At 43.2% G+C, this 10,000-nt stretch overlaps 1 protein-coding gene across 1 annotated transcript in view; it reads left to right on the top strand.

Annotated features, from left to right (window-relative positions):
* The window catches only part of LOC138025194 (uncharacterized), a 17,782-nt gene extending 9,994 nt beyond the window's left edge, over positions 1-7,788 (top strand). The window contains exons 3-6 of the mRNA XM_068872387.1: positions 872-917; positions 1,630-1,663; positions 7,352-7,391; positions 7,649-7,788. Coding sequence (XP_068728488.1) covers positions 872-917; positions 1,630-1,663; positions 7,352-7,388 — 117 coding nt within the window. The 3' untranslated portion in view covers positions 7,389-7,391; positions 7,649-7,788. The remainder of the gene's footprint in view (positions 1-871; positions 918-1,629; positions 1,664-7,351; positions 7,392-7,648) is intronic.
* The last annotated feature ends 2,212 nt before the right edge of the window (positions 7,789-10,000 follow it).

The raw sequence follows: 10,000 nt of genomic DNA on the forward strand, positions 1-10,000 counted from the left end.
TTAGATTTCGAACGCACTCCTCGTCACGTATGCTACTGAATAAAATGGAACTGTGATAAGCCTGTGTTTGAAACCGATGGTGTTAAAGGACCGTGAACAACGAAACAGTTTTGTCCAAGTACTTCTGGTGTAGAGACATCAATAATTTTCACAATATATTAATTGTTAACAACAACAATAACATAGTGTCACCCAAGAGTTTGATATTAGATTTCATAACAGTGCTTTAATAGTCAAAATCAATCATGCTTAAATGAAGAAACGGCATGGTCAATGAACTTTAATCAAGTGAAGCTATGTTCCCCACAGTTATGAGCGCAGTTTTAGCAATTGCGTAGAGAAGCCTGAAATTTCAGGACTTCAATCGGGTTTGAACTGGTGACCTCGCGATGCCGGTGCGACGCTCTAACCAACGGAGCTATGAAGCCATTGATGTTGGGAGCTGGTTATGTGTGGGTTCAAATGAGCTTCATAGCTCAGTTAGAGAGTCGCACCGGCATTGCGGGGTCACGGGTTCAAAACCTGTTGAAGTCCTGAATTTTTCACAACTGCGAGGATCATAGTTTCGCATTTGATTTCATATCCGCAGTTCAATATATGATCCATTTCATATATCATTTTCTTCATTGAATTTTAACTTAATCCCATCAGAGTTTTTTTTTTCGTCCAGGATTTTTCTTCAAAGCCTTTTTCGCTCTATTTTTGGTAGGTTTTTGTTACGTATATGTCAAGTAGCGTCCAGACTGATTTTTGCGGATCCATTCTGGCCCTGTTATTATTTTTAAAATGGCTGCCATTGAAATACATCCTACTTGGGCAAATCGTTACTTGAACATTATTAAGAGTCCAATTTTTTACATTCTTTTCACAGGTCGAAGCAATTCAGATTGAAATCATGTCTTATGGCCCGGTTGAAGGTACCTTATTGTCTCCCGACTCCCAGGAATAACATCGGATTCCCTGTTGTATTTCATAAGATCAAGAAATATGATTCTCTAAAAAATATTAAAAAGCAAACGAAATCAAGAAACAAAGTATGTTAGCTATTTCTGTCGTTCAGGTTCATCAACATATTTCTTTTTTTTCTTGTTTATTCGCGTTTGAGACCAACAACGGAAGCAAAATAATAATCAAGTGGCTTGTTTGGGTTGTCGGTCGAGAATGGGGCTTATTTGTTCGGCATAGATTCGTACCCCGAAGCTCGAGTTGAAATGTTTGGGATCTAGCTTCGGCGGGGCAAAACAAAAGAAGTTTTCAATCCCTCGGGACTCAACATGGCCGCCGTGTGATTGAGGCCAATTAGGGTCCATAACCGTGGTGACCATGGTAACTAATCATTTTAATTGTTTTTGCTTTAGCGGTTTTCACAGTTTATGAAGACTTCATGGTATATCGTGAAGGTGTCTACATCCACGTGATCCTCGCGTGTGAGCATCTCCTGCGAAGGCAACTTTATGCCCGGAAGGGAAGGAGAAAGTGGCCGCAAAAAAGACGCGGCTAATTTTGCACAACGCTAATTATATTGAAACTCATTAACAGGCCTTCCTAACGTCAAGAATAACCTAATACAAGCATATGAAGTGTTCGCTAATAGTATTTATTTCTTATCCTTTTCTTTTTCGTATTCAGCTGGGGAATGTCCTCGGAAGGCATTGATTACTGGGTAAGCCTTGTCATATTTGATAATCTCTAGATGTTGCAAGTGTTATTCGTGTGGCTTTTCCGGCGTAGCACGTGTCGTTCCATCGTGAGAACGTTTAACAAAATGGTGAAAAGGAGTGGTCAGATTTCTAGTTTGGAGCAGATTTGTATCTTACACAGCGCAATATCCCATCCAAAAACATCTTTTCTCCAAATTGGGGAAAAAGTCTTGCGCATCACGGGTGCGTATTATTAGTATTATTAGTATTATTAGATCTACGTTACCCGATATTTGCAAACCAAAACCGAAGCTCGACAACGCTGAGCCTCTCGACTCTGTTATCTCAGTCCGGACCTACCTCTTGGAGATTACTCCCAGGTCGTGCTGTCAAAACGGTCCACTGACGCCCTGGACGCACGCTAAGTACAACAACTCAAAGATAACGCAAATATCACCCCCCAGACAGGAAAAAAGACGTCCCTGTCTGAAAGACGCGCAGCTGCTAAAGTTCCACAGTTGCTGACCAGAAGACGCTAAAGTATCATCTTTGCTTTTCAAACAATCAAGATCAAAAAATGAAATGAAGAAATCGAGGCACAACATCCCTCCAAAACACAATGTACATAAGAGTCACAACGTGTTCCGCCATGGCTCTCTTAGTTCCAAGCCCACGAAAACTCCATCCCCTCCCGCAAAACTATTCAAGTCCCAAAATATGCTCCCAGCACTCTACGGTTCCATCAACGTCCGTACCTGCAAGGATCCCACGAAGCTTGTCCAAGTAGCGCTCGCCTCCAAGAAGCTCCAGCACTCCATAACGTTCATCCAAGAGACCCATATGACAGGTTCCGGCCGTATCGACGACTGGGATGAACCAGACCTCCAAGGCTACTCTTTTGTCTACTCCGGATTCTCCAAAAAATCCGCCGGTGGCGTCGCCGTAATCTGCAACCCAGATGTACGGATCCTCGACATCGAGCACGTCATGCCCGGGCGTATTCTACTCGTTAGACTCAACCACCTAGGTATCAAACTCATGGCTTGGTGCGTGTGCTCTCCGACGAATGTAGCCGCCAAGGACCCCGAGAAGGCCGAAGCCGCGAAAACGTCATTCTACCGCCCACTGGACAAATCTGTCAAAGCCATGAAGAAAGACTACCCAGGGTACCACTGCATCATCGCCGGCGACTGGAACGCTACCATCGGTCGCAACGCTCTAAAAACCGAGTACGTAGGACTCAACCTCGACGACTACGACACTACCGACAACGGCGATCGACTCTGCTCTTTTGCCAACGAACATCGGCTTTACATCGCGAATACGGTTTTCAAGAGTAAGGATATTCACCGTAAAACCTGGATCTCAGCTGATAAGAAGACTGAGAAACGACTGGATTATTTTCTGGTTGATAAGTTTTTATGGAAATCCTCGATGAGCTGCAGGGCCTACATACCCGCGTCGGAAATCTACGAATCTGACCACCTGTTGCTAGGTCTTCGAGTACGCCTCCCCTCCAAACGCCAACGCCGCAACATCTTCCAAAAACGCCCTCCGAAACCCAAACCGAACCTCAAACTCCTCCGCGATGACGCTAAAAAGCGTAAAGCTTTCTCCAACATCACGCGTAGTGAACTTTTCAACCACCCTCTCTTCCATGACCGTTCTCCGAATGCGATTGAGCAGAGAATCTCCGATGCGCTCAACGTTGCTGCAACGGACACCTGCCCACCAGCCGAAAATGAGGACCCAGTTTGGTATACCTCAGATTTCAAGGCTAAGATCGAAGAGATGCTCGCTGAGAAAGACCCTAAAAAGCGAAAAAAGAAGATCCGAGAAATGCGCAAGCTTCGGCAAACGCTAAAAAGTCACTACTACAAGTCACGCTCTCAAAAAATCAACCAGGCTGCAGAAAATCGCAAAATCGAAGAAGAGTTTCGCCTCATGCGTGAAGCCAAAATGGTCAAAAACAGCGACAAGCTGGTTTGCCCGCCTGAAAAACTCCGTGAACACTTCACCAACCACTTCGGCTCTCGTGAAGTCAAAACTCCCCCCGAAATCTCCGACCCTGAAAGCCACCCGTATGTCCTCCCAGAACGCGAAATCGCCGTTGATGAGTCCCCTCCAACAGTTGAAGAAGTTAAAAGTGCGATCTCAAAGCTCAAAAACGGTAAAGCTATCGGCACCGACGGTCTTGCCGCTGAGCTTTTGAAATACAACGACTGCCCTGCCCTAGCAGAACTGGTCACTGAACTGCTGACCAACGTCTGGAATGGTGGTGAGGTCCCCGACAGTTGGAAACACTCCCGCGTGCGGTGCCTTTTCAAGAACAAAGGTCTTGCTTCTGACCCTTCAAAATACAGAGGTCTGACTATCAACTCGCTGCTGAATAAGGTGCTTATGATTATCGTGTTGGACAGAATGAAAGAGTCCTACGAATCTAATATCATGCCCGAACAGTACGGTTTCAGGTCCGGTGTAGGCACTGTTGATGGTATCTTCGTCGCAAAAAGACTGATAAAGACGACGTTAGGCTACTTCAACGCCTGTTTCATCGATTTACGAGCTGCTTTTGATCACATCTCTCGCCCGTTACTGTACAAAATCCTTCGTCTCCGCACTGGTGCCAATAAGCTAATCGATATTCTCGAGAAAAACTACGAAAATACGACGGGGTACATCTCTGGTACCAAAAAAACTGATGCTTTCGACATCAAAGTCGGGGTACGCCAAGGTGCACAAGAGTCCCCCTGCATCTTCAACATCTTTATGGACACGGTCCTCCGCGTAGCACTCCACGAGATTGAAAAGATCACCGATGACTGTGGAATTGAAATCGAGTATCGAATAAACATCCGCAGGACCGACCGCAACCAGCGCGCCATAGCTCCTCCATCTGGTAAGCGAAAAGTTAAGCTAATTTTATACGCTGATGATATAGTCTTATTTTGTCGCTCAGCGTCGTCCCTTCAGCTCAGCGTCGACGCGATGAACTCCGTTTTCACCCGCTTCGGCCTGAAAATCGCTGAAGATAAGACCCAGACGATGATTTTCAACGCTGACGAAGAAGAACTCGCTCAAGAGTCAATCATCACGCTAAATGGCTTCGCAGTCGAGAACGTGCGCAAATTCCGCTACCTAGGCTACTGGCTGAACAACACCGCGAAAAATCCACCCCTCGCTGAGCAAATTTCCTCTGCATGGTCAAAATGGACTGAGATAAAACACATCCTCTGCGATCGTGAAATCAACCTCTGGATACGAGTAAAAATTTTAGAATCAACCGTCCGCGCACGCCTCCTCTACGCTGCGCAAACTGACCTCCTCAGCTCTGCTGAGCACGCTAAGTTAGAATCAATTTGGCACCAATATCTTCGAAAAATGGTCAAAGGCGGTTTCCAGCGCAAAAAAGCACCACCCCGAGAAACTAAAAAACAGAAAGCTGAGCGGTTGAAACGCGAAGCTGAAAATCCTGAGCTGAAAGAGCAATGGGACTGGGGATACAAAATCACGAATGAGAAGCTGAGAAAAATCTGCGGAGCTACTCCCATCGGTGACTTCGCCGATAAATTTCATCTCAAATACGTTGCTCACGTGACCCGCATGCCGAACAACGCTTTGCAGAAACAGCTGGTCTACTGTGAACCAGCCCGTACAATCCGACGAGGAGGCAAAAATGTGAATTTCTGGGCTAAATTATCAGAGACTACTGGCATCGAAGCCGAACAACTACAAAAGACTATGTACGACAGGAACGATTTCAACAAGTGGATCGCAGATCGCTACGAGACGCATTCACGGCCAGCCAAATTCGTAAAGACGAGTAAGTGCTGAACAAATCGATCGATCGATGCCCGCCTACTGGACGTTTTTTCATCGTACAAACTCCATATCAAAATGCTCTTGGAAACTGGTCTTCGTACAGCCATAACAATTTTGCTTTTTGAGATAAATGAAAAATTCCACTCAAAGGTATCCGGCCTGGCCATTAGTATACCCGGCGTATACAGCTTTTAGCCAATCAGAAGGCTTTGATTGGTACCACGTGACACGAATAGACCAATGAGAGCACGATTCATCTCATTAAGCGTCGGCTATGTTGTTTTGGGCGGGAAGCGGTCCATGCGAATGAGCAGCAGGAATCCATAAAAGGGCATAGTCCTGGAAGTGCACTGTAAATGTCACGCGAGCCGAAAATCAGCCCAAAATCACGTAATTTGAAAGGTCACTGACAAACCCTATTGTTACAAGTGGGAACGTATGGGGGTTCTATAAACAGTCCCGTTAGTACCGGTGGGATTGGTTAGGCAGTAGCACGAGACTAGGAATAATTCTTCTAAGAGAAGGTTTGCTGTTTGTAAAATTGTGCAAAAAGGCGGCTGGATTGGTATCGTTGACTACCATAAAATACCTCTATTGCCAGCGAACAATAACGTAACGTGCTCAAGGTGCTGGATGTTCAGTCAGTGGAACATAAAGCACAGCAACGAAAAACCCCTGCCAACGGAAGACGGAAAAGTTTACAAAATAAAAAGATCCAAGCTGAAAACTACTGTACAATCTGGACAATGCGTAGTTCAACTTTTACTTCTTAATCCTTACAAATAATTATATAAATTGTCGAGAACATTACTTATCAACTGTCTTATTATGCAATTATTTAAGCAAAGCGGTGTCCCAGCAACATTTTTTTTACTCTGAAATCAGTGCGATTTCGCATTCGCCAACCCCCCTTTTTCTCTCCTTTGAAAGACGTCTTGGACACACTTCACTGCAATGACCAGAACCAGGTTGCTGACCAGCGGTTTTCGTTAAAACAATGGTTTGCTGGGGGTGCTTAGTCTCGCGGGCTAAGAAAACCTGGTTGTGGTCATTGTTATTTAAGGTTTTTCGCTCTTTAATATGGACCGCTTCCCGCAAAACAACATGGCGGACGCTTAATGAGCTGGATCGTGCTCTGATTGGTTCATTCGTGTCAAGTGGTACCCACTCAAGCTTTTTGATTGGCTAAGAGCTATGTAAGGCAGGTATACTACTCTCTTTGATGCTATGACTCGCAACCTGTTCCAGGGAAATGCGCTTAGCTTTAGGACAATCCATCGACTGTAATATCATCAGTCTGGTAACTGTATTCTTGAAATGGGTCGAAGGCTTAGTTCTGCATTTCGTTCAATTATATAAAATAATGGCTCTCGCGATTAAGGGGGTATTTACGTGAGACCAGGACGAACTTAGACCGGCATGAGATCGTATCGGCCGCCATACATTTCTTTTTATGCGTTTACATTAGACTGGCTTCACAATCAACTCAGACCGGTCTGACTTAGTGTCGGTTGCTGGACCGAGACGAGAAACTCTCAGACTGGCCTGAGTTCGTACCGGTCTCATGTTGGTCTCATGTAAATACCCCATAACTGTTTAATTTGGGCTATGAGGACATCCTCGTAAGTTGTAAACTGGTCATTCTACTTTGGAACCAACTTTCGCTTTCAGCTTTGCAATGCATTTCGGGCTGCAAAGCTGCTCCTTTGTTCTTGATTTTCCTTTCGTACTTTTCTCATCTGAGTATTTATCAATATTGATTATAAAAACGACATCTAATGTATGCCGCGCGTTAGTAAACCTGGGGCCATCTCAATCACGCCCGGCTTGCAGGCATGTTTCTCCGAAGTTCCCTAAGTTTTTTATGTCACTTCTCCTCGTTTTCGTAGATCTGTGCCAATTCTTGGGGAACTACCTGGGGTATGAATGGTGAGTGGATATGTTTGGCATGTTTTAAAACGATATTGTCGATATTGTTGTGTTTCTTTTTTGTCGTTGTTTTTTTTGTTGTTTTTTGTCTGTTTTTTCTGTTCCTTTTTTTACCTGGTAAGTCATCTCACGGAATTTCAATCCTAGTTGGCTGCCAGAAGTTGTCGCCAGGGGACATATGTTGTCCCAAGCAATTTTCTCACGTGTGTAGGACAATGAGCGTTTTTATCTTATGTATTTTCTTATCTCTATAACAGGAAATTTCTACATTCGCCGAGGAACAAATGAATGTGGCATTGAAAGTGGCATTGTTGCTGGGCGTGTTCCTGGCTAAAGCAAGAATACAAAGATCTTTGTTTTGTATTGTCCTGTTTTTAATGCCATATTTGTAGTTTTAACAGCACAGCATTATTAAAACATACACAAACGGAAGCAAATCGCTTATCCGCTCGATGTGAGAATCGATGAAAATCATGGCTATGGTAAAACAAAGAGCTGAGGGAATGAAATGATAAAAACAATAAAATAAGAAAACAGCGAAAATACATCAGTCCCTAAAATCGTGGTCCAAAAGTTTCGATTTTCATTTGTGCTTGTCTGTGTTTTGTGTAAAAACAATATTTTTATATTTTTCTCTCAAATATTCCTGAAAAAGTAATACTGAGATGAAATTGTCGGCGACTTGATGATGACAGGGGTTATGTATTCTTCTTACAAAATGGTCACACCCACTCAGTTAACCATCAACTGAAGGCAAGTGGCCAAGTAAGATCTCTCGTTTCTCGATCTCAAGTACTGGCTCATACTCCTTCAAAATAATAAAAAAAGTGAATTGAAACAAAAATAGAGCGGAAAGAAAGATAGAAGGCCGATTGCGAGTCGAACAGCGTATCAGCGGCATGAACTTCGTCAAATTGTTAAAAAAACGTGAAAGACATTCAAGCATACTGTCCGCATGATAATATCTTCGTTGGTAAGACCATACTCTGAGATGGTTAGCATCACATCGAGCTGGACCCACATAGGAGGATCTTGAGCAACACCACATAGCGAATGGGTGAATGTGTGCTACAAAATCCTCTGAGAGCTCTTTTAACGATCAAAACTCGTCCCACTGAACCCAGACAGTCGCTTTCGATGATTTATGAAGAAACGACTGTCCGGTGATGATTTTATAGGCTGAAAGGAGTCCAAAAGATATGACTGTCCACATTTACATTATTGAATATGTTAGTTGTTGGTGAGGTCCATACATTCTCAGTTGAAACGACATAGAACGCTCACGTTCTATCAATATAGCGCAATTGGTCCTTTAGACACTATAGCTATAAAAGATCATCTTTTGGATAAAGTGTCTAAAGGAAAAATTACACTTTTTCGAAGTTCATTGCAAAATAAAACAGTTATACTTTAACATCATCGTGCTCTTAAACACCACCGCACTGAGCCTTTCAGTTTTCATTGCATTAACTTATGCTGTCTTTTTCTTACGTGGGTTCTTTTTTTCACCAAAACAAAAACAAAAAAACTTCATATAAGGATAGAGTTTAATTCACAAACAAAAAACAAACATGGCTGCTGTTTCTTTGTTCAAGGACGTTATGTGAAACAACTAACTCAGTCCCATAATCGTTATCATCTGAATCTTTAACAGTTTTCGCCAAAAAGAATTATCTTCGCACTTTACAGAGACAAATTAATAATAATTTATTACTTATATAGCGCAAAATACATGTGGGATATGATCTAATGCGCTAAATTAAACAGTTGTTATTAAGGTAGATTGAAGAATTCAGATGTTCAAAGGGATTGAAACCAATGAGCCCCTCAATATCGGTGCATGTTCTACCAAATAAGTTATGAGGCCATATCTGTCAAAGGCTGGGCAATATTTGTCCGGGAAACGTTTTCTTGTAAAAGCAATGGTAGCAGTGAGTAAACCTTGTAAGAGTGGAGCCACTGCAAGTGGGCGTTTCTCAGCTGATTTCTGTTTTAAACGCTGCTGGCGCTAGTTTTCTTTTTCGTCTTCTTTTCTTTCCCTGAGATTTCAACTCTCATCCCCGATGAAATGGCTCTTGAACATGACTCAGCGGTGCTCTGCATCTCTGAGCTCTTTGTGCTTCTGTGTGAAGTACTGCTAAGCTTCCGAACATTAATGAAACTCGTCCTTCCCGATCGAAACGATCGGACCTCCTCACGATCAACGCCTTGGTTCCTCCTCACAAAGAGCCTCTGCAAAAGCAGCAGTATAGTCCTCTGAAGTTCCTTATGTCGGTATGCGTACAAAAATGGATTTAGCGCACTGGAGCAGTAGTGCATCCATTTGACAAAGCTCAACACACGCTCTGAGTTCGGTGAAGAAGGGAGAATTCCAGGGTTGAAAGTAGCAAGCATGGTGAGACTAAATAAGGGTAGCCATGTTATGACAAACACCAGCGTAATTATTGCTATTGTGAAAGACAATCGAACCTACAACTCAGAAGAGGAAACAAGTTCATTAGCTTTTTTTGAGTTAAACCCTAGGTTAAATGTTCTAGATTTCACACTTGATGCAGTCCATTATGTTTAGAAATCTGCTTTTTCGTTTTTTGACGAAAAATAAATTCCAG

Source organism: Montipora capricornis, chromosome 12, assembly GCF_036669925.1.
Source record: "Montipora capricornis isolate CH-2021 chromosome 12, ASM3666992v2, whole genome shotgun sequence".
NCBI lineage: Eukaryota > Metazoa > Cnidaria > Anthozoa > Scleractinia > Acroporidae > Montipora > Montipora capricornis.